Source organism: Cnephaeus nilssonii, assembly GCF_951640355.1.
Source record: "Cnephaeus nilssonii genome assembly, chromosome: 19".
In the NCBI taxonomy this organism is placed as follows: Eukaryota; Metazoa; Chordata; class Mammalia; order Chiroptera; family Vespertilionidae; genus Cnephaeus; species Cnephaeus nilssonii.
The window spans coordinates 30,476,396-30,500,220 of record NC_137090.1 but is presented as its reverse complement, the minus strand read 5'-3'; the positions used below and the strand labels follow the sequence as shown (position 1 = coordinate 30,500,220).

Below are 23,825 nucleotides of genomic sequence, written 5' to 3'. Positions count from 1 at the left end.
ACTCAGGCCACCACACGCCGGCTTCATCTCCATAGTCAGAGCAGCTGGCAGAAAGATACAATGATACTCACTAGCTTTTTAAGCCGATGAGAAGTTAAGTGGTATTTCTGTGTGTTTCAAGTGGGCCAGGGAAGTGCCAATCCTACCAGGTGCCTAGAAAGGGAAAGAGTTGGAAACTTTCATGAACAGCACTAAACGATATATTTTATTAACTATGACCGGCAATTTCCAGTATTGGAAATGTAAGGACAGAAAAATAGGCCTTTCTTTTTCTTTGCTGTAGCCTTCTACAACTTGTGAGAAGTACCTAGTTCTTAAATCCCAAGATTGTTAGCTCCTCTGATTCGAACAGCCCCTCTGTTCAAGCTGCAAGACAAGATAAGTTACTCTCAAGGCTACATTTTTGCATACTCCTCCTCCCTGCTATTTTTACAACTCAGGGATAATGTGCATCAAGAAGTCTCTAGTTAGTAGAAAGTTCCCCCTACCCCACCCTCTTCAAACAAGCCTCTTTTGAACTCTTCATAACTTTTACACATGTTTTACAGGCTCGGGAAAAATACTGATAAGACCCCTCTTTAGAACAGCTGACGATCTCCTAAAAAAAGCAAACTTTTCAAAGACAACCCCCCCATATCTGCTCAATTTCAGCCCCCAAATCCTCTTTCCTTCCTTATCACCTAGCAACTGTAGCCAAGGCTTTAAAAGGGGCAGCCACTTTTTGTTTCTTGCCTTGTATTGAATAGCAATGCACTGGCCTTTCCCTTCCGGGACAGTAAAGTAAACTTTCTCTCTGCATCTCTCTCAACTCTCAGAATGAATTCTTTCATCCCCCCCCCCCAAAAAAAAACACACACAACAAAACACCCCACAACTATGAGGAAATAGCCACAAATTTGTATTATCTGGTACCTACTTTGAGACCATGTAAGACAGGGGTAAAATATAAGACAGTATTAATTCATTTCAACAGATCATAGGGAGGTGGGTTCTGGTCTCTGCCACTCAAGCCTGGAAGTTCCTTTGCCTCTGGGTCTTTGGAGAGGATTTGATGCTCTTCCAGCTCCAACGATTTCTGGTTGTAATGCGCTTAGGACTGGCATAAGAGAGGAGGAAGAAAGCAAGCCCCCCCTGGAACCAGGTGTGCAAGCTGCAAGAAAACAGACTTACTAGTACTTTCGCCAGGATGCCTGTTGGGTAATGTGCTTTCAGCCAGCAGAGGGCAGTAAGGAGACAGCGGCACAATCCTGTCTTGTACGAGCGATTTTTAGCCACTCAGCTTTGCACGTTTGACTTATCGTGTGTGTGTGTGTGTGTGTGTGTGTGTGTGTGTGTGTGTGTGAGAAAAATACCAGTGCCGGGCTCCATCCCAGACAATGAAATAAGACTCTCTGGGTGGGGAGCCGAAACACTGGTATTTTTCTTAAATTAAATCTTTATTGTTGAAAGTATTACATATGTCCCCCTTTCACCCCATAGACTCCCTCCAGCTCACCCCCTCCCCGCCCCCGCCCCAGGCCTTCAGCACCCGATTATCTGTGTCCAGGGGTTGGTTATTCACATATGCATACAAGTCCTTTGGTTGATCTCTTCCCACCCCCGCCTTCCCTCTGAGATTCTACAATCTGTTCCATGCTTCCATGTCTCTAGATCTATTTTGTTCATCAGTTTATCTTGTTCGTTAGATTCCACATATGAGTGAGATCATTCGATACTTGTCTTTCTCTGACTGGCTCATATCGCTTAGCATAATACTCTCCAGGCCTACACTTGTATTTTTAAAGTATGCCACTTACTGTACAGTACATACTGTTTTCCTAACCTTGTGCGCTGGCAATTCCTTACTGATTCTTAAGGGGCTGGGTGACACCTAGTGGACACATTCTTTTCAGAGTCTGGAATCGAATCCTCTTTTCCCCAAAGCTGTCGGGGTTGCATTTTACCGGGAGGACAACAAGCTGGAGGGAATCTTTGGGGCATCAGCGGGCTCCTAGCGGTTTGGGACGAGCTGGTTTCCCAGCGCAGGAGCTGCGGTGTGAGCCAGCTCTGCACACAGGGCGCCGCGGGCTGAGCGGTGCGTGCTGCGAGCCAGCTCCTAGCAGGAGCGGAGACGGGACCGAAGCGCGGAGCGCCACCGGGAGGGGAGGAGGCAGCGAGAGGAGGGGCGAGGAGGAGGCCGCGAGAGGAGGGGCGAGGAAGGGCGAGGGAGGAGCCGGAGGAGACGTCGCAGCGGGCGGGCGTCCCCGGTGTGGCCCTGCTTCCGGGCAGCGGCCGGGGACCATGGCGAGCCTGGACGACGGCCTGACGGTGCCCGTGTGGCTGGCGGAGGACGACCTGGGCTGCATCATCTGCCAGGGGCTGCTGGCCTGGCCCGTCACGCTGCCCTGCGGCCACAGCTTCTGCCGGGACTGCCTGCAGGGCCTGTGGGGCGCGGGGCGTCGCTGGTCCTGCCCCACCTGCCGCGAGGGCGCGGCGCAGCCGCTGCGGCTGCGGAAGAACACGCTTCTGCAGGACCTGGCGGACAAGTACAGCCGCGCGGTGGGCGAGCTGGAGGGCGCCCCGGCCGGGACCCCGCCCCCCGCCCCCAGGCCCGCCCCCCGGCCGGTCCCCGGACCCCCGCGCCGCGCCGCACAACCCCGGGTAGGGTGGCGGGACCCTGGCTTCCATCCGGCCCCCTCTCCTTGGCGCTTCCTCCCTCATCCTTTCTATTTTCACTTTTTCTTTTCTCCATATAAAAGTAGAACCTGCTCTTTGGAAAGTTTTAGAAAAATATGAAGAAGCAGGGAAAAAAATTCAAATCTGAAATCCTTTCAACCTCGCTGCGAACTTCTTGGCATAGAATTCCATTTCTTTCCAGTCTTTCCACATTCTGTCTCTCTAAAAATGTTTTTGTCTATACAAAACTTGCCAGGTTAACCATTTTTAAGTGTATAACTTAGGTGCTTTAGTTATTTTTACAATGTTGTGCAGCCGTCACCACTATCTATTTCCAGAACTTTTTCATCACCACAAACAGAAGCTCTGCCCACCAAGCATTAACTTCTCATTCGCTCCCCGCTCCAGCCTCTGGTACCCTCTAACCTACTTACTGTCTCCGTGATTTTGCCTACTCTAGATATTTCACATAAGTGGAATCCTGCAGTACCTGTCCCTTTGTGTCTAGCTTCCTTCACTCACCATCATGTTTTCAAGGTTTGTTCATGTTGTACCATGTGCCCAGACTTCATTCCTCTTAGCCTTCCCTTGTATGTATATGCCACATTTTAAAAAATCCATGCACATTTGGATCGTTTCCACCTTTTGGCTATTGTAAGTGATGTTGTAGTGAACGTTGGTGTGCAAGTGTCTATTTTCAAAGTAGGAGGGGTCCAGTTCCCCCAGCTTTTGCTTCTGGCACTGAGGTGTTTCAACCATAATCTTTGGCCCCAGACATTTGCAAGTTGTAGTTCAGCTCGCAGCATCTGTGAGCCATGCCCACTGCCCTTTTGGCCTGAGCTCCGAGTCAGGTGAAACAAAGATGAGTACCCTATGCCGTTTTTGGGGCAGCCGGCAGCCCGGTTAGAACAGACATACATGACAGTTTGTGAATAAGGCGTGTGCTGCTTTTCCAGAACAGGACCAGAGCCCCATGCTAGGAATCTTGAATATTGTTACCGAGCCAGTGGGGAGTGGGGCAAGGATAAGAACTAGTAAAAACACCACAATGCTTTTCTACTGCCAGGTTGCTCTTTTAAAAAAAAAAATTTTTTTTTTTTTAAATTGATTTCAGAGAGGAAGAGAGAGATAGAAACATCAATGATGGGAGAGAATCACTGATTGGCTGCCTCCTGCATATCCCCCACTGGGGATAGAGCCAGCAACCCAGGAATCGAACCAGGACTTCCTGGGTTCATAGGTCAATGCTCAACCACTGAGCTACGCCCGGTTGCTGTTCTTAGAAACAGTGTTTTCCAGAGTTCTGACAGTTTCTGCTTGTTTTTCGATGTTTCTGTGTGAGGGGTGGGGTGAGAGCTTGGAGCTGCCCACGCCACCCTTTTGGTTTTCTCTGAAGTCCTTTTAAACAGAGCTGAGGTCTTGTTGTATAACCAGGTTATGTCTTTTTTTTTTTTTTAATGAATTAATAGACATTATTTTTTAGAGCAGTTCTAGGTTTACAGAAAATTGAGCAGATAGTACAGGAAGTTCCCCTCACAGTTTCTGCAATTATTAACAATTTGTATTAATGTGGTACATTTGTCATAATTGATGAACCAATATTAATACTTTGTTATTTACTAAAGTCCGCAGTTTACATTAGGGTTCACTCTTCGTGATGTACAGTTCAATGGCTTTTGATAAATGTCTGAGGTCATGAATCTACAGTTATGGTTTCCATGCAGTGTTATTGCCCGGAGCATCCCCTGTGCTCCTCCTGTTTGTATCCCTGAGCCAATCTTGGGCAGCTGCTGACCTTTTTACCATCTCTTTGCCTTTTTCAGAATGTCATATAGTTGGAATCATACAGTATCTAGCCTTTTCAGACTGGCTTCTTTCACAAAGCAAAATTAAGGTTTGTGCTTGATAGCTCATTTTTTTTTATTGCTCAATAATATTTCATTGCATGGATGTACCACAGTTTATCCATTCACCTTTTTAAAATATATATATTTTATTGATTTTTTACAGAGAGGAAGGAAGAGGGATAGAGAGTTAGAAACATCGATGAGAGAGAAACATCGATCAGCTGCCTCCTGCACACCTCCTTACTGGGGATGTGCCCACAACCAAGGTACATGCCCTTGACCGGAATCGAACCTGGGACCTTTCAGTCTGCAGGCTGACGCTCTATCCACTGAGCCAAACCAGTCAGGGCTCCATTCACCTTTTGATGGACTATAGGTTGCTTCCATTTTTTCCCAATTATGAATAAAGCCTGTTCTCTATTTTTAGATGATAAATACAGCATTATCCCACAGCTTCTTAAAACTCTTTGTTAATGTAATTTATAGTGATTGAATATCCTTTCCATTGGCTTTTAAATTAAAATGATTGTCTGGATGGTAGGATATTAGATGATTGAAAACATTTCTCCTTTTTCATTCTGTGCATTTTTTAAATTCGCCACAATAAGTGTGTATTTCTCTTATGGATAGAAAAAGCAATGCACTTATTTTTAAAGTCTTTAATTTGCTCAGGTGCCTGGATAAGATCTCCCCTACAGAGTTCCTGCTTCTTGAATATTTAGGAGTGGGGCCTGGACCTTTAAGAGCAAACAGTGTTAGCAGGGGTCAGTCACCTCCCTCTCTAAAGTAGCCTGCTGATAACTGCCAAAACACATGCTATTTTGAGGGACATCAGGGCTGTTTAAGAGATGAAAAAGGCCCTGGGTCAATCCCGGCTTTTGAGGCTCCCGAAAAATTTAAAATATGACAAATGTCAAAACAAAGTTATAAAAAACTCTGTTTGATTGACAGTTGAGTGATGAATGCCTTATGTTTCTGTGACTCTCTGTAGGACCACCCCTTTTGGAGGTGATGCGGAGTTCTCCATTGTGGTCTGTGCCCAGGCTGCCTCTGGTGACTGGCATCAGGTCGTGAGGTTGTTGCCAAAATATGTTGGCTGCAAAGCTTACTCCCACTCCCAGCTAGGCAGCTGAGCACAGTAAGCTCTTTAAGTGGAGTTGTTTAGCACTCTATTCTGAATGTTTTTTAAAAATATATATTTTTATTGCTTTCAGAGAGGAAAGGAGAGGGAGAGAGAAATAGAAACATCAGGGATGAGAGAGAGTCATTGATCGGCTGCCTCCGTCACGCCCCACACTGGGGACTGAACCCACAACCCGGGTATGTGTCCTGACCGGGAATCAAACCGTGACCTCCTGGTTCATAGGTCAACACTCAACCACTGAGCCACGCTGGCCGGGCTGAGTGTTTTTTGTAATGTTAAAGATGCCAATCAACAAACAGAAAAGCTTTCATCTGTACATCACTCAAGTCTTCAAGGTCCTTTCACAGTGAACAGCTAGGTAGGTCTTTTTCCCTATGGAAGAGAAGGAGGGATGTCACTTTCATTTCTGAAAAGCCTGGTCAGGACATAGGATGAATCAGAGGCAAGAGAGGAGCTTAAGCCCGAGCCACTTGCCTTCCCCTGCACCACTCACTTTATCAGCTGCCACCGACCCTGCCAGGCTCACACCCATGTCTTCTCTGACTTCCCCGGCTCATAATGACCCCTAGGCTTCCCTTCACACTTTACTCCCATGCCCCCTCCCCCTCCATCCCATGGATGGACTCCGCTTTCCTATTGTGGCCACAGGACGATCCGTAAGGGAAAAGGACATGGAGAAGGTTTGGGAGTCTCCCTTCTTGTCCTCTGAATGTTTTCGCCGCTTCCTTGCCTGTTCCTTTATCCAGGCTTCACACTCTATTTAGAGCTGATTCCTGGGTCCAGCTTTGGGTTCTGCTTTGCTCTTTTAAAGGCGGCGGCACCGAAGAGCATCCCAGAAGCTGGTCGGGAGCTGGCAGAGCTGGTGGAACGGCTTGTAGACATTGTCAGGAGCCTTCAGAACCAGAGGCACCTTCCAGAATCTGGGCCGCAGAACAAACTGAACGTCCTGGGCATGGTAGGCTCCGTGGGGAGAGGAAAGGGTGTGGCAGGAGGCAGGGGCGGGAATAGCTCCCGTCTGGGGCAGCGTGAACGTATTTTCAGGTGAAGGATGCAGTAAGTCTCTGCCTTTTACCCTTCGCTGGACTACCAAACAGGGAGACCAGGAGGTGTGATAGGGAAGCTTCAAGGGGCCTAGGTTCCATCCTTTTCACCCCACCTAACCAGCTCTGAGATCACCAGTGGCCTCTATGTAAATCCTGCAGACAGTTAGTCCTCATCTTTTTTTTTTAAATAACTATATTTTTATTGATTTCAGAGAGAAAGGGAGAGGGAGAGAGAGGTAGAAACATCAGCGATGAGAGAGAATCATTGATTGGCTGCCTCCTGCACGCCCCACACTGAGGATTGCGCCTGCAACACCGGCATGTGCCCTGACCGGGAATCGAACTGTGATCTCCAGGTACCTAGGTCAATGCTCAAGCACTGAGCCACGCCGTTCAATAGCCTTTGGCACAAGTGACCACACCTTCGTCCTTGAAGCTTTCCTTTCCCTCAGCTTCTGCCCACGAGCCTTCCCGTTTCTCTCTGGCTGCTCCTTTCCAGCCTGTTTTGCAGGCTCCCTCTCCTCGGCTTAGCAGTGAAATGTTGGGATTCCTCAAGGCTCATCCGTGGGTCCCTTTCTCTTCCCCACACCCATGGCTTTAATTAGCACAAACATAGCTCCGGCCCGGCACTTCTCTGAGCTCTAGGCTGGTATCTTCCGTCTCATAGTCTCCTCTTAGTATCACAAAGGCACCTGACACTTCACATGCCCCAAACTGTTCCTCAGAGGGAATTCCCCATCTGACTGGCACTGTTATTCTTTATTTTAATTAATTAATTAATTAATTAATTTATTTTTGGCACTGTTTTACTACTCTTTCCTTTTTTAATTTTTCAAATATATTTTTATGTATTTCAGAGAGGAAAGGAGAGGGAGAGAGAGAGAGAGAGAGAGACAGAAACATCAATGATGAGAGGGAATCATTGATCGGCTGCCTCCTGCACACCCTACACTGGGCATTCATTTGTCCTCACCGGGAATCGAACCATGATCTCCTGGTTCATAGGTCAACGCTCAACCACTGAGCCACGCCAGCCGGCCTCTATTCATTACTCCTGAGCTCCTTTGAGACTTCTCTAATCCAAGCTTATGATCACGTCTTGCCTGGATTGCTACAGTAGCCTCCTAATTGCTCCACTCTATGCCCTCTAGTCTGCTGTCCTAGGGGTCATCAGAGTGACCCTCTCAAATGCAAATCTGATCATGTAACTCGAACAAACGCTTAAAACACTCCAATGGCATCTGTTGTGCAGGATTCATCCTCACAGAACCAACAAGAGCCTCCAGGATTCTGTCCCTGCCTGCCTCTCCCATCTCATTTCACCCAGCTCTTCTTGGCGCTTCAGGTCCCAGCCGCTGGCCCACATCTGTCCCTCCAGGGCCGTGGTCGGCAAACTGCGGCTCGCGAGCCACATGTGGCTCTTTGGCCCTTTGAGTGTGGCTCTTCCACAAAATACCACTAACTGTGAGTCTATTTTGAAGAAGTGGCGTTAGAAGAAGTTTAAGTTTAAAAAATTGGGCTCTCAAAAGAAATTTCAATCGTTGTACTGTTGATATTTGGCTGTTGACTAATGAGTTTGCCGACCACTGGGCTAGGATGTTGTCACACTTTTCCCCACCACAGGGTGCACTCCATGGAATGTTCTTCTTTCGCCCTGTCACCTAGGTAATGCCTGCTCATCCTTCAGACTCCAAGCAGATCATCACTTTCTTGGAAAATCCTTCACTGCTTTCCTCGAACAGGTCACACCCTCCTATTGGAGGCGCTCTCTCATGATTCCATGTAACTTTCATGTGTAGCTGTTAGCACAGCCACAATTTATTCATGTCTGTCGTCCCTCTTCTCTGGCACTGGACGCTAAGCGTCATGAGGGTGGAGACCTTGATGGCTTTTGTTCTTTTGTTCACCCTTGTATCCCCAGGCCTGGCACAGTGCTAGACACTTCCCACTGAATGAGTGAATAAGTGGGACTTTAGGGATGTAACATTAGTATTATGAGCTTGGGCAAGTCATTTCATCTTTCTGAATCTCAGGTTTCTATCTGTAAAATAGGAATAATGAGGCCGGCAGCCTCATTATTTGGATGGGATTAAAAGGGATCATGTATTAAAAAAAAGTGCTTTAGCAATGAGAAAATGTAGGGCAAGACAATGAACTATGGCAAATTTTAGCTAAACTTCATGAACGTTAGTTTCTTCTTTTGCAAAGTGGGGATAATAAACCTACCTTGGGAGGTTGTTATGCAAATTAGAGATGAGCAGTGGAAGGTACTCAGTAAGTGATGCCTGCTACTGTTACAATTGGTGAAAAAGGTGGGCAATGGCTTATGCAAGGTTGGCAAGGAAAGTCTGGTGCTGTAGGTGGGAAGTAGCGGATGGGAGGCTGTGTTGGGGACTCATAGGGCCTGAAGTTAAAGAAAATCCGTGAGCATGTGTTGCAGGCCCCAGAGAGCTGGGCCTGGGTGAGAAGATATATGATATGATAGCAGTCTGGGGTAGATTATCCTAGCCTGTGTGGCGTATCTCAGTGGCTATCTGTATTATTTATTGGGCCTAACAACTTTTGACTTGTTTTAGTGTTACTGAAGAAATTGATATTTATTGTACAAAAAGACTAGAAAACACATAGCAGTTTAAAGAAAATAAGTGAGAATCACCCATCACCCCACCACTCTTTAATATTTTCGCTGTACTATGTATTACTCCAGATTATTTTCAAGGTGTGTATTTTGAGGCCCTAATTATGTTTTAAAAAACTCGTTAGGAGGTAAGTAGAAAATTATAGACGGGTTGCAAAACTGGAGTATACTATTTGATGCATTCCTGGGAGACTTTCTTTTCTTTTCTTTTCTTTTTTTTTTTTAATGCTTCATCAATAGGCTTTTTCTGGTGGGGTGGACCATTCCTTGACTTCTCCAAAGCTAGCGACTTCCAACAAAGCTGAGGAAAAAATGAGAGACATTCTGCATGACCTAGAAGACATCCGGGGGAAATTGCAAGAAAACTTCACGGGGAAAGAGCCGCGTGAAGAACAAAGGCAGGGTGAGTTGATTTTACTTGGAGAGGAGGATTAACCACGGAAGTTGGGGGGAGTGGCAGAGTGTTCCATGGCTTTGTTGTCTGGGGCTATGACCCCAGGGCCCCACTGCATCCTCACTGTGGTGTATGTGAGGAGAGAATGGGCTGAGGTCTTTTGTGGCTGGCTGTGTCTTTGGAAGTGACTGGAGTTGTAATGTAACACGGGCCCTTGGTGAGATAGAAACTCATTTTCTAAGACCTGTACATCTATCGGGACCAGGTTTTGCTGGCTTGCCATTCATCTGTGTTATCTATCTGAGATGATTCAGAAATAGGCCGCTTTTAATTTTTAACTAGTAAATGCCTTTACTTAATAAAACATGCAACTTTATGTCCTGGCCAGTGTGGCTCAGGTGGTTGAGCGTCATCCCGTGCACCGAAATGTTGCAGGTTCGGTTCCCGATCAGGGCACAGGCTGAGGTGGCAGGTTCATTTCCATAAATCCACCATCTTAACCACTTTCAAGCATACAGTTCAGTAGTGTTAAGTACAATGACTTCGTTGTACAACCAAGCTCCAGATCTTCTTAATTTTGCAAAACTGAAACTCTATATTGTTTAAACAGTAACTTCCCACCCCACATTCCACTTTCAGTTTCTATGAGTTTGATTGCTCTAGGTACCAGATATAAGTGGAGTCACACAGCTATTGTCTTTTTGTGACTGGCTTGTTTCACTTCGTATAATGTTGTCAGGGGTCATCTGTGTTGTAGCACGTGTCAGAATTTTCTTCCTTCTTAAGGCTGAATAATATTCCATTGTATGAATATAGCACATTTTGTTTATCCATTTAACCAACAATGGACACTGGGTTGCTCCCACCTCTTGGCTATTGTGAATAATACAGCTCTGAACATGGGTGTGCAAATGTCTCTTCAAGATCCTGCTTTCAGTTCTTGTGACTATATGCCCAGAAGTGGAATTGCTGGATCATACGGTAATTCTGTTTTAAGTTTTTGAGGAATTAAGTATACATCTTATAGTATTCTTTAAAAATTCAACTTATAACATTTAAGTATGCCTTAGCAAGTACGATATAGTTATTTCTTTGTGATTATGTTGTTTTTGACTATTTGGACCAGTCCAGCACATTTTTAAAGCAAAGGATCTGATATACCTCCATATCCTGGAACATCATTCCCTGAAGTTATCACAGGATTTAAAAAAAAATACATATTTTTAAAAATTTATTTCAAAGAGAGGAAGGGAGAGGGAGAGAGAGAGACAGAAACATCAATGATGAGAGAGAATCAGATCGGCTGCCTCCTGGATGCCCCTTACTGGGGACCAAGCCCACAACCCAGGCATGTGCCCTTGATCAGGAATTGAACCTGGGACCCTTCAGTCCACAAGCTGACGCTCTATCCACTGAGCCAAAACAGCCAGGACGTCACAGGATTGTTTTAAAGACAATAGAAAGTGTTCTTCAAGTCAATGCTTTAACAGTTGCCAAGCAATTTGACTGGCTCCTCACAATGATTTCCTTTGGCCCTCTGTGAGTACTCCACGTGCTGCCATGGAAATCACATCTTATGCAGAACAATTTTACTTAAACAGAATAGTGCCATATTATTATTTTATATTCCCAAGGGACCCTGGCTACGTTTTAAAAAAGAAAAGGCCTGGCCCTAGCCAGCTTGGCTCAGTGGATAGAGCGTCAGCCTGCAGACCGAAGGGTCCCAGATTCGATTTTGGTCAAGGGCGCATACCTTGGTGGCCGGCTTGATCCCCGGCCCTGGTAGGGGTGTGTGCTGGAGGCAACCAATCAATGTTTCTCTCTCTCTCTGTCTCTCCCCCTCCCTTCCACTCTCTCTAATAATCAATGGAAAAATATCCTTGGGTGGGATTAACAACAACAACAACAAAAAGATACAAATGGGGGAAGATTTTGCCTTCATAGTTCGCACTGTGACATTTCTTTACTTTCTCTTCTTCTACCTACTGTGTGGGCATTGGAAGCACGCAGTAGCTTTAAGTTAACAATTAAACTTTAGTGCATTGAGAGGGAAGTAAGAGGTGTCAGTGAGTTGAAATGAATCTCACACCAACGCACGTTTCCCAGTTTTTATAACAATTTAAAGCATTGAGCCCGGCCAGTGTGGCTCAGTGGTTGACCATCAACCTATGAACCAGGAGGTCTTGGTTTGATTCCCGGTCAGGGCACATGTCCAGGTTGCAAGCTTGATCCCCAGTGTAGGGCATGCAGGCGGCAGCCGATCAATGATTCTCTCTCATCATTGATGTTTCTATCTCTCCCTCTCTGTTCCTCTCTGAAATCAATAAAAATATTAAAAAATAAAATAAAAATAAAGCATTGATAATGGGGTTCGTGGATATTCTGGATGTCAGAGCACTGTTATCGCCTGGAACTGTATTTGTTAATTTATTTGCTAAATATGCATTGAGCACTTCCTGTATACCTGACATGAGGCTTGGTTCTTAGAACATAGAGATGAACAAGGAGCCTGCAACGAGTTTAGTGTTCAGGGAGGAAACAGTGGGAAAAGGCCTAGTGAGAACATGGGGCTGGACGTACCTGAGCTGGCTGCACTGCCTGGTCAAGCCCTGACGCTAAATGTGCTGCTGCTGCTGAGGAAGACAAGCCATTGCTCTGATCATGATGCTTAGATACCTTCTACTTGCCTTTTTTAAATGAGACTTTTTCCCCGCCTCCCAATTTTTTTGATTATTAGTTAAACCCTCGGAAGGTCTGTCTTCCTCCTCATGCCCACGGACTGACCAGAGCCTCCATGCATCCAGGTTTGTTCAATGTAAGTATGTGGTCTGCTTAAAACTTGCGTTCGGCAGGCTGCAGGGGGGAGCTGGGAGAGGATGCTGTGTCCATCTCCTTGCTGCTAGGCCTCCCACCTCCCACGAGCCCTTCCCATGGGGAGCTGATTACAAAGACCAAGGGAATGAAAAGCTCCCAAATTCCAGGCTAACCCAGACCCATGATCACTCGGAGCCCAGGCAACCTGTGGGCATCCATGCTGGGACCACCATAGGCAGCCAACTGCCCATTCCCCCATCCGATGAGTCCCAGGCTGGAGCAGTCACTGAGAGCACGGATCCTGGACCCAGACTGCTTGGGTTTGACGCCAAGCTCCTGCTCACTAGCTCTGTGATCTTGGACAAGTTAGGTAACCTCCCAGAACCCCAGATCCCTCATCTGTAAGATGGAGATAATAATAGTCCTACTTCCTTCCAGGGATTGTCATAAGGGTTAGATGAGTGAATGTGTTTAAATGTGTGCCTAGAGTAGGAATGCTATGTACGTGTTCACATCTGTTTACTCAGTAGGACACAGTATAAAATATACAAAATGAATAAGACTTGATACTTAATAAGGAAGCTTATATATAACTAGAGAGAGATAGACAACCGTGGTCATGTCACTGTGCTGCAGGTAGAAGATGGTACATTAGAGAACAGCTAAAACACGGGGGCGGGGGGTATGGGGCAAAGCAAGAGGTGCCTTTTGGCTGGGTGGGATTCAGGGAGGGCTTCCCGAAAGAAGGTTCATGGTAAGTAGAGGTTAAGCAGGGAAAGGGGTATTGTTAGCAAGCATCAGGGGTATGTACTAGTACAGAGAGCAGCAGGTGTTTGACATACCTATATTAATGCCAGTCTGAGTAAAACTTTATCACACCCAAAGATACAAAGCTGCTTTTTGCTCTTTGAGGACCTCTGAGCATGGACAGTCAGAGCTGGCTGGTTATGTTCTTTTTTTTTTCTTCTTCTTCTTCTTCAGGGGCTATCAGTCCAACCTTTGACCTGGGGAGCCTTTCCTGTAGCCTGGAGGTGTCGGAGGATCGCAGGAAGGTGACTGTATCTCATATCCCACAGCTTTATGCCTGGAGTCACGACAGGTTTACGACCTGCCAGGTCTTATGCTCCCAAGCCTTCTCTTCTGGGCAGCAGTACTGGGAAGTGGACACTCAGCAGTGCAGTCACTGGGCGATCGGCGTGGCTTCCTCGGGGATGAGCCGAGACCAGATCCTGGGAAGGACCAGGGACTCCTGGTGCGTAGAGTGGAAGGGGACCAGCCAGCTCTCGATGTGGCACATGGTCAAGGAAACTGTCCTCGGCGCAGAAAAACCTAGGGTGGTGGGCGTCTGGCTGGACCTTGAGCGGGGGAAGCTTGCCTTCTATTCAGTGGCTAATCAGGAGAAACTTCTGGGCGAGTGCCCAGTCTCCGCCTCCTCGCCCCTGCACCCTGCCTTCTGGCTCTATGGTTTACATCCCGGGAACTCTCTGACCATAAGGCCAGTAAAGGCATAAAGGTTAAAACACGTTGGTTTCCTGTCCTCTTTCTCTGCCTTCAAGAATCCCACTCCCGAAGTTAAGGGGTGTGCAGTGAAGGCTTAACTCTGCACAGTCCAGAGAAAGAAAGAAAGGGCCCTTATTGGCACCTGGAACGCAATCTCTAATCCTTTGGAATATCCTGGCTGATAAGAGTGTCTTCGTTCACCTGGGGGCCTTGGGCCAGGAGGTATCCTCAGCTTGACCTCGGGAGAGGCTGGAGACTAAGGTCAGCCACCTGGTTGGGGAGGCCTGTCTGCCTGACCGGCCTTCACTGAAAGACCTGGATACCAAGGCTTGGGTGCCTTTCCCTGGTTGACAATACTCCTTGCACATTGTCACACGTCATTGCTGGGAGAATTGAGAATTGTCCATAGGACTCCACTGGGAGAGGATAATTGGTGTCTCCTGGCTGCTGCCCTATGTGCCTTCTTTTTACTACTGATTTTAATATGTATATTTTCAATGTCATAAACTGTAACCATGAGTATAACAGTTCTGCTGAGTTCTGACAGTCCTAGTGAATCACTGAATCTGAGAATGTTTTTTTTAAAAAAAATATTTTATTGATTTTTTTACAGAGAGGAAGGGAGAGGGAGAGAGAGTTAGAAACATTGATGAGAGAGAAACATCAATCAACTGCCTCCTGCACACCCCCTACTGGGGATGTGCCCGCAACCAAGGTACATGCCCTTGACAGGAATCGAACCTGGGACCTTTCAGTCTGCAGGCTCTATCCACTGAGCCAAACCAGTCATGGCCTGAGAGTGGTTTTAAGGGACACCCCAAACACAAGGGAAAAACCTAGGGTGGTTATGACTCTCTGTGAAATATTACCACAAATGTAGTGGTTTCAAACAACACACATTTGTTGTCTCAGTCTCTGTGAGTGAGGAGTCAGGGCACAACATAGCTGAGGCCTCCGCTTCAGCGTCTCATAAGCTGCAGTCAGGGTGTCAGCTGGGGCTTGTTGTCATCTGAGACCCGATTGGGGAAGGACCTGCTTTCAAGCTCACAGGTTGTTGGCCACATTTAGATTCTCCTGGGTTGTCAGACTGAGGGCTTCGGTTTCTGCTGAGTATTGGTTTGATATGATTTTAAATCCATTTGTTTATGACTTAAGTGAAGCTGTTTTAATCCTGTTTATGCAAAGACAAGAAAATATTTTAGAAGGGAAGTTGTTTTGCCCAACCGGTGTGGTCAGTGGTTGAGGGTTGACCTATGATCCAGGAGATCAAGGTACATTTCTTGGTCAGGGCACATGCCTAGGTTTCGGGCTCCATCCCCAGTAGGGGGCGGGTGCAGGAGGCAGCCGATCAATGATCCTCTCTCATCATTGATGTTTCTATCTCCCTCTCCCTTCCTCTCTGAAATCAATAAAAATATTAAAAAAATTTTTTTTTAAAAGGAGGGAAGTTGTTTTGATATAGAAGAATGACGGAAGTTGTGTCAGGATGTCATTATCTCATCTGTTGTTGATAAGCACTCAGTAGCTCAGCTGCTAAGGGGCCCCGCTGAGGGCTTACTGATAACAGGTGGAGAAGCAACTATGGCAAGAGGACACACTTAGATTAAAAGTACTGGTACTTGGCTCATCGGTGCTGTCGTGGCGGGCTTGCTGAAGAAGGCTACCGGCCTTCCGGGATGGGCTGCATGTGAGGGTCCACATGAGAGGCTAAGAATATTGTACACAAAGATTCTTGATGTTCTTGAGCAAATCTAAAAGTGCAGTGTATAGGAAGTACACAGAAGAAATAACAAATGAGAAGCTGGATATGGTTAAAGCAAAGCCAGATGTTAGAAAATTAGAAGACCGACTTAAAGGTGGCCAAATGGAAGTGATTCTTCAGCTGAAAATGAACTAAGTCTGGTGAGAACAATGATACGGTGGAAACTATGGGAGCCTTTAGTGCAAGCATGTCAAACTCGCGGCCTGTGGGCCGCATGCAGCCCACAACGAATATTTTTGCAGCCCAGCCAATATAATGGTATGTAAAATAACGTTTTAATAAAAATTTCATAGCTTAATTTTGGCAATATCCTGTTATACATAATTATTAATAACGAACTACAATGTTCGCTAATGACTGATTACTACAGTATAATCATATTGCATTCATTTCCCTATGCGCCTTACGCGCAGGTGCACCATTTCTCTCCACTAATACCAGCGGCAAATATTTTAGCAGCTGATTGCCACGTCATTAGTCTTGGACTGACTTGTTTGGTGTGCGCAGCAGGAAATATTTTGCTTTCGGAGAACAAGAAAAATAGGTTTGTTTGCGTTACGCTTATTCATTTGTGCAGTTATTCAGTGTCTGGTAAGTTAATGTTTAAGAAAAATATTAATATTTATTTAAATGTTCTCTTATTTTATGTTAATGATTACTCATTATATCAGCCCTTTGTATTCAGCATGTCACTATTGAAATAAACCTACGTTTCTATGAAAATAGAAGCTTTTGCTTTTTTGTGGCCCACATACACTTAAACCTTGTTTATTTGGCCTGTGTTAGCCTTTGAGTTTGTCATGCTTGATTTAGAAGGCAGAAAATATATCTATTGAATTTATGGTTTTGGGAGAAGTAGTTTTGAAACAGAATATTGTTAGTGCGAGTTAGTTGTTACTAACTGTGGAGAGCGGATATAGCATTTGGACAGGTTCAAGCCTGGGACTAATGAGAGGGCACGATCCTCTTGTGGCAAAGCCATGTCCAAGTCCCAGCACAATTATAGCCAAAGGCTATAGTTGTAAGCTTGACCTTATGGTCGGAACCTATGGTCCCATGTGGCTGAGTGATAATGGGCTGCGGGAGGTGCAGCAAGTAAACAAAGCTTTATCAGGTGTATGTAACTGAGTAGATTGGAAACCCAGGAGAACGTTGTAAACATCTTGACCACGCCCTTACTTTGCCTCGTGGAATCTGGCTATAAAATAAAGACTCGGCTTGCAGGCCGGGCGCTGTCTCTCCATCAGAGAGGGCAGCGTCCCACCTAGCGTCCAGATTTCTTCTCTTGTCTGTCTTTTCTAAATTCTTCACCGCCCCCTCTCAGGTTCACCCATGGCCGTGCCGGCTTGGCCCAACTAACTATATTTCATAAGAAACAAAAAAAGTGATGACAGATAAAAACTGGCTCCTTTGCAAGTATAGAAACTGGAAGGGAACATAGAAAGTCTAGAAATCCTGGGATTTACTGTGTTGAAAGGAACAATCATCTCTCCTTTTCAACCTCTATGTGCTGTAAAATATTCTCAAAATAGGGCATAGCTTTAGGGGCAAAGCTCAAAACTAAAGGCATGGCTATGAACACTCAGCCTTAAGGTCAAGACCAAATCAAGGGCATGGCCATTACTCTCCTTGTTAAGATCTCTGAGGAGATTAAGACAGTCCCAGGGAATCCTGTTCCTTGGACAAAATGACTCATGGAAAGGAAACTGCATGTCATAAAGCCCAGCAGTGCCAAAGTACTTGAAATTATATGGAGAGAGAGAGGGAGAGCAGAGGGCATGTCTCAAAGCGAACTGTGAGTTCAGCTACTGACACTTCGTATTGTCCAAAGTGCTCCAGTCTAGATTAAATAAAGCTGACTTTTCAGAACATAAAATGATCTTGAGCCCCAGCATCTACAGGCAGGAAGCAGGCTGATGATGTCGATAGGAAAAACAAAAATAAACGGAAGAAAAATGGCAAAAAACAGGAACAGATATTTTGGAGAAGAGGACGCCCTTATGGCTGGTAGACAAGTGAAGAAATGTTTAGCCTCATTACTGGTCAGGGAAACCCAAATCCAGACGAGGAAGATATCTTAATTCAAAATAATTTGTTTAGAAAAAAAAAAGGAAACGTGGATAATACCAAGTGTTGGAGGGACTGTGGATCGACAGGGTCTTGTAGGCGTTGCTGGTATTTTTATGTAGCTACTTTGGAAAATGAATGGGACTATCTTGTAACAGTGAATATCTCAAACCAGCAATTTCACAGGTTTATATATGCCTAATAGAAGTCTTGCTTATACAAAAATGGTCATAGCTGCACTGTTTTACGATGACAGAAATCTGGAGAAAAACTCAAATGCCCACCAAGAGGGAGTGGATGAATAAATTAGTAGTGTCCTTAACCGATGGAATATCACACAGCAGTTAAAACAATGAATTGCAGTGGCACTCAGTGATATGGATGTATATTAACAAAATACTATTGGGCAAAACAGTAAGTCCCTACAGTTATAAACAGTATGATGCCCTTTTAATAAACTAAAAAGACATAAATTATAGTAATACATGAATTCAGGGTGTTGGTTACGTTGGGTTGGAGGAGTCGAGGAGAATGGTGTAGAGGGAAATAGATTAGAAGTAGGTTATTGTCCAGGCACTAGCGTTTGTTTTGAGTGATGGTTCACATGCGTTTATGGCATTATTAAAAAGAACTGGAACTTTTAAAAAGAGATAGTTTTGATTGCTTTTTTAAAAAAGTCATAGGCTATGAGCGTTGTGAATCCGTAGAAGTTGGCTGGTTCTACTCCTTCACGTTTCCTCTTCTCTCCCCCACACCTAACCCATGTCAGTCATGTCACAGCACACCTGGGTCCATCCCCTTTGCACACACTCTCTCCTCCGCCTGCACTTCCTCTGTGGCCTCCTCCATTCTCTGTTGCTCTGTTTCTCAGCTCTCTTCCCAATGCCCTTAGATTAAAATTTAAGCTCATCATGGCCTGCCAGGCTTCACATGAGCTGGTCCCTGCCTTCCTCATAGATGTTATGTCCTACACGCATGCTCACACAGGTTTTATATGCCATTCTCACTGACTTTCCTTCTGGCTGCTTTCCGCATGTAGCAGATGCTGCCAGTACCCAGCTCATGTCCCTTGGCCAGGCCTTCCATCAACTGGCTTCAGCCCTGCCCATGAACAGTGGGCAGAGGTGCCAGGGAGCGCCCTCACCAAGGACTGGCGGGCATTGGAGTATAAATACCCTGTTCCTTTGCTTCTTAGTGGGATAACTCAGGGGTAGGCTCTGCACTGTTTCCCAGAGTGTCACTGGGAGATGCCATCTCAGTCACCTATAATGGAGCTGACTCGATTATCTTTTATTGACATGCTAGAGGCCTGGTGCACAAATTCGTGCAACAGTGGGGTCCCTCGGCCTGGCCTGCGGGATCCGGCCGAAACCGGCTTTCTGACATCCCCTGAGGGGTCCTGGATTGCGAGAGGGTGCAGGCTAGGCTGAGGGACCCCACCGGTGCACGATCGGGGCCAGGGAGGGACACGGGAGGTTGGCAGCCAGGGAGGGACTGCGGGAGGGCTCCAGGGCATGTCCGGCCCATCTTGCTCAATCCTGATCGGCTGGACCCCAGCAGCAGGCTCACCTACCGGTGGGAGCATCTTCCCCCTGGTGGTCAGTGCACATCATAGCAAGTGGTTGAGTGGCCTTAGCATATCATTAGCATTTTATGCTTTGATAGGTTGAACAGCTGACCAGAAGACCGGACACTTAGCATATTAGGCTTTTATTATATAGGATCCTTTCTTAAGTCCTTCCCCATCTTGGTTTTGCTCCCCTGCTCCCTTACTCATCTTTCCTGCACCTCCCAAGTAAACCATTTTCACTGAAATCTTGGCCTTGCATCTTATTCAGAGGCGGGTGTAGACTGAGTTACGTTTGCACTCACCATTCTCTCTGCTAGGCGTATTCTCTGTCATTCAGGTCTCAGCTCAGGTGCCATCTCTTGAATCCCCCCACTATTCAGACCCCTTATATCTCTTCATTGACTTATCCTATTTGAAGTGATATTGTTTATATAATTAGCTTGAAAATTGTTTCTCTCCCCCATGTTGTTAGCTGTACAGGGCAAGTGCCTTGTGTATTGTGGTTCTGAACACATTAAAGAGTGCCTGGCCCATAGTAGGCACCCTTTAAACATCTATTTACTTAGTGAATGAGTGTTTTTTGTTGTTGCTGGGAGGTATGTCAGATACTGCATCAGGACTAAGCTTTACAGCAGCTGTTTGAGTACACGCATTTCTAATTGGCACAGCAATTGCTGGCGTGTACATGGAGACTGCTATTGTGTTTTTGAGCGGTTGATTCTCTTCAGTGAGGTTAATCTGCTTCCAACGACTTTGAAATGATCACAATTGCTCTGCTAATTACAATCCCAATAAACTCTCCATGAAAGCCTATATTCGAAGTACCTCCAGCCCAATAACACTGTTAGAAGGAATTATCTATGGTTGAAAGTAAGAAAACCACGTTTATTTAATAACAGTCTTCAATTCAACTTGCCTTTCCATTGATGTACCTGAATCAGTAAAACCAGACTGCATTTACCTGTGTACAGGGGTGAGACATTGCCAAGGCTTGCCCCAGAAATACAGATGTGGAGGCCAGAAAGAAAGGCTCCGTGTGCCGTCCTGTGGAGAAAGCTCATTTCTCAGGTGGCCTGGTCCAGCCCCTGTTCACCTGGCCTGGACCCGCTTCAGCAAGGGTCTAGCGGTCTTTTAGCCTCAGGACCATGCAGACTAGAAAAATGGCCCCAGGGGCTGGGACTGCCTAGGGGAGCTTCTGAGTCTGGAGAGCCTGTGTGGACCTGTTTGAAGACTTGGTTCTTATGCTGTTTGTTAACACAGGGCAGACGAGATTGGAGTTTCAGGTTCTCTTTAGACACGGGCTGGTTCATCAGTTCATCAGCACATTCAGCAGCAGAAGCACATGCACTGTGTTCAGCCAGGGGCTCAGAGACCAGCCAGGAAAGTGGTCTGAGTAAGCACAGAGGAAGGAGCACAGCCCCTGGACCCAGAGGAGGGTGGGGGATGGGAGGCAGGGAGAAGGCCTTACGGAGAAGGTGGATTTGGAGGAGAGTAGAAGCTCACACTGTGATGAAGCAGACGGAGGAGGTTATTCTCCCGCAGAGAGGATCATCCGCGAAGATCAGGGCGTGTCTGCAGAAAGATGTGGAATCCCGCCTACGTGCAGAGTGTGTAGGTGAAGTTACAGGTGGCACTTGTCTTGGCCAGATCAGGAGGAATGGTGCAGCATAAGCCCAGATGCTTGGGCAAAGAGTCTAGGAGAGTGACAACAGCTAGTCATTTCTACGACCTCAAGTACTTTGTGGGCGGCAGGCCGCAGCTGGCGGGGTGCATGGGAACTGATGGAGGTGGAGGTCAGATATCCAGGTGGCCTGAGTGCCTATCTCTGCAATGACTTTTCAGTGTGACCTGGGGAAGTCAATTTCCGCTTTCTGAGACACCGTTTCCCCATCTGTAATATGAAGAGAATGTGCTGGATACATGATTCTTATCTACTGGGGCCTTAATTACAGGTATAGGCACATAAGTTGTGTGTTTTTTTTTTTTTAGTTTGTTATTTTTAATATGTTTTTTTTATTTCTGAGAGTAAGAGAGAGATAGAAACATCAATGATGAGAGAGAATCATTGATCGGTTGCCTCCTGCACGGCCCCCATTGGGGATCGAGCCGGCAACCTGGGCATGTACCCTGACCGGGAATTTAACTGTGACTTTCTATTTCATAGGTCGATGCTCAACCACTGAGCAACACTGGCCCAGGGTGGTACATAAGGGTTTTTTTTTTAATATATTTTATTGATTTTTACAGTGAGGAAGGGAGAGAGACAGAGAATCAGAAACATCGATGAGAGAGAAACATCAATCAGCTGCCTCCTGCACACCCCCCACTGGGGATGTGCCCACAACCAAGGTACATACCCTTGACTGGAATCGAACCTGGGACCCTTCAGTCCGCAGGCCGACGCTTTATCCACTGAGCCAAACCGGCCAGGGTGGTACATAAGGTTTGATGCTGGTTCTGAAATGAGGCCAAGGCACCTTTCAAAAGCTCGCCCAGGACACTTTCAGAGCCACTGTGGGCGGATGGTCTTCCAGGCCCGTTCAACTCTGACATGCCAGGACGCCCACCCAGGTGTTCATCTGAAGAATGCACGGAGCAGAGGGGTGGCAGAGATCTGAGACCTTCATGGGGGAGGTCCAGGCATGGGGGTGGGGGCTCTTCGAAGGAGGCTGAATGGGAATAGTGGGAGGGTCGTTGAGGAGACAGAGGCATAGGAAATGGGCAGGAAGTTCACAGAGGGAAACAGCGAGGAGGGCCCCGCAGGTGGAGGTTACAGCGGAAGCAAAGTCCTGGACACAGAAAAGCATGTGGCAAGTTCAGGAACCGCAACTATTGAGCCATGCGGGAACCCAAGGAGACCTTCCATGAGGAGCCAGGAATGACCAGTGAGCAGCTGGAGCTTCGGGCAGCACTTGACGATGGGAAGCCACGGCTGCCTTGTGAGCTAGAGCGTGCACGGCCACGCAGATCAGCCCAGCCCACACTCGATGAGCACAGAGTGCATGCTGGCCTCATGGTTTTCACCCACAGATTCGGCCCAGCTACATCCTCTTGAGCATCTACCACGTGCTACTTAGTGCAAGCACTGAGCACAATGGCTTCACCACCTGGCCACTCCGTAGCTGTACAGTCTCATTTCTTCCAGCCATTTCCTCAGTTCTGTCATTCTCCTTATGCCCCCCACCCGCCACGCTCCCCACTCCAGCTCCCCCTGGCATCTCTGAATGAATGTGCTCCGTGGAGCCTCACTGTTCGTACACAGCCCCCTTCTCTGTGGGCGTGCCCCTTCCCATTCAGCCCTCCGGGGGAGACTCTGCTTGATGAACTGGGAGGCCTCCTGATGCCTTTGGAGAGCTTCTCTTCACCCTCCGCGGGGCCCATCTACCGCTGTCCTGGCACTGGATGCCTTTTACTGTTTATTTGTGAGTCTCTGGGCGGCAGCCAGAGGTCAGGCGTGCATTTCATTGGTTTTCCTGGTCTAACTGATGGACTGTTGGAACAGGGCAAGATGCCAAGTGTCTGGTGATTAAGATCATTGAAATGGGCAATATCTGGGCAGGGCTCAAATGTCGTTTAATTATCGCACACCAGTGAGGCATATGTAGCCATTCGCACATAGCACTGGATAGGTGACTTGGGCGAGTTTATGCAGCTGCTGATTGGCAGAACTGGACATCAAAGGCACCTGTGTCTTAGTCCTGGTCCAGAGCCCTTTAGCTGGGGACAGTGGCTGCATCGCTGGATGAAAAGATGTGGGATCGGAGAAGCCACAAGCAGGCCACTTCCTCTCACTCACTCTTCTCAGAGGGGCAGCTCCTACTCACTGTTTCAAGATCCTTATCTGCTCCTGCACGAGGGGACATTTCCACGCACTTGCACATCCATCCCTTGGAGGGGTGGGGAGGGGCGTGGTCAACGTGGCCACCGGACCTGAGTACCCACCTCTTCTCCCCGTGACTTCCCCACCTGGGAGCACCCATCTCTCTCTATAAAAGCCCTAGCCACTGCGGGATGGGCCACGGACAGCACATGCTTCACCAGACTCGTGAGACCTCTCCAGAGAGACCCGAGCCAGCCCGCGATGAAGCTCATCACCACGGGCCTGGTGTGCCTGCTGCGGGTGGGGATGTGGCTGCAGGATGGGGACAACAGGAGCTGTGAGTGGGGCTGGCGTCCCTTAGCTTCACCTTGGGGAGGGCAGCAATGTGGGCAGGCACCCTGGGGTTGCGGACAGGGCTCACCTTCCACTCCCTGCCTCCGTCTCCCCTGCTCCAGGAAGAATTCTTCTGGAAGAGGAGGAATGGGTGGGGGCACAGGGCCCGTAGGAGAACCAGGAGTCTGGGTAGCCACAGACAGCCTAGCCACTTGCTCCTGCAAAAGGAGGCCCTGCC

General features: G+C 47.1%; 1 protein-coding gene across 1 annotated transcript; it reads left to right on the top strand.

Moving 5' to 3' along the window:
• The first annotated feature begins 2,220 nt into the window (after window positions 1–2,220).
• On the top strand, window positions 2,221–16,540 carry RNF135 (ring finger protein 135). Its single transcript, XM_079796888.1, has 5 exons — window positions 2,221–2,640; window positions 6,458–6,601; window positions 9,568–9,730; window positions 12,459–12,536; window positions 13,517–16,540. Exons 1-5 carry the CDS (start codon window positions 2,281–2,283, stop codon window positions 14,044–14,046), a joined length of 1,275 nt encoding a protein of 424 aa, XP_079653014.1. The 5' UTR covers window positions 2,221–2,280; the 3' UTR covers window positions 14,047–16,540.
• Window positions 16,541–23,825: the final 7,285 nt, after the last annotated feature.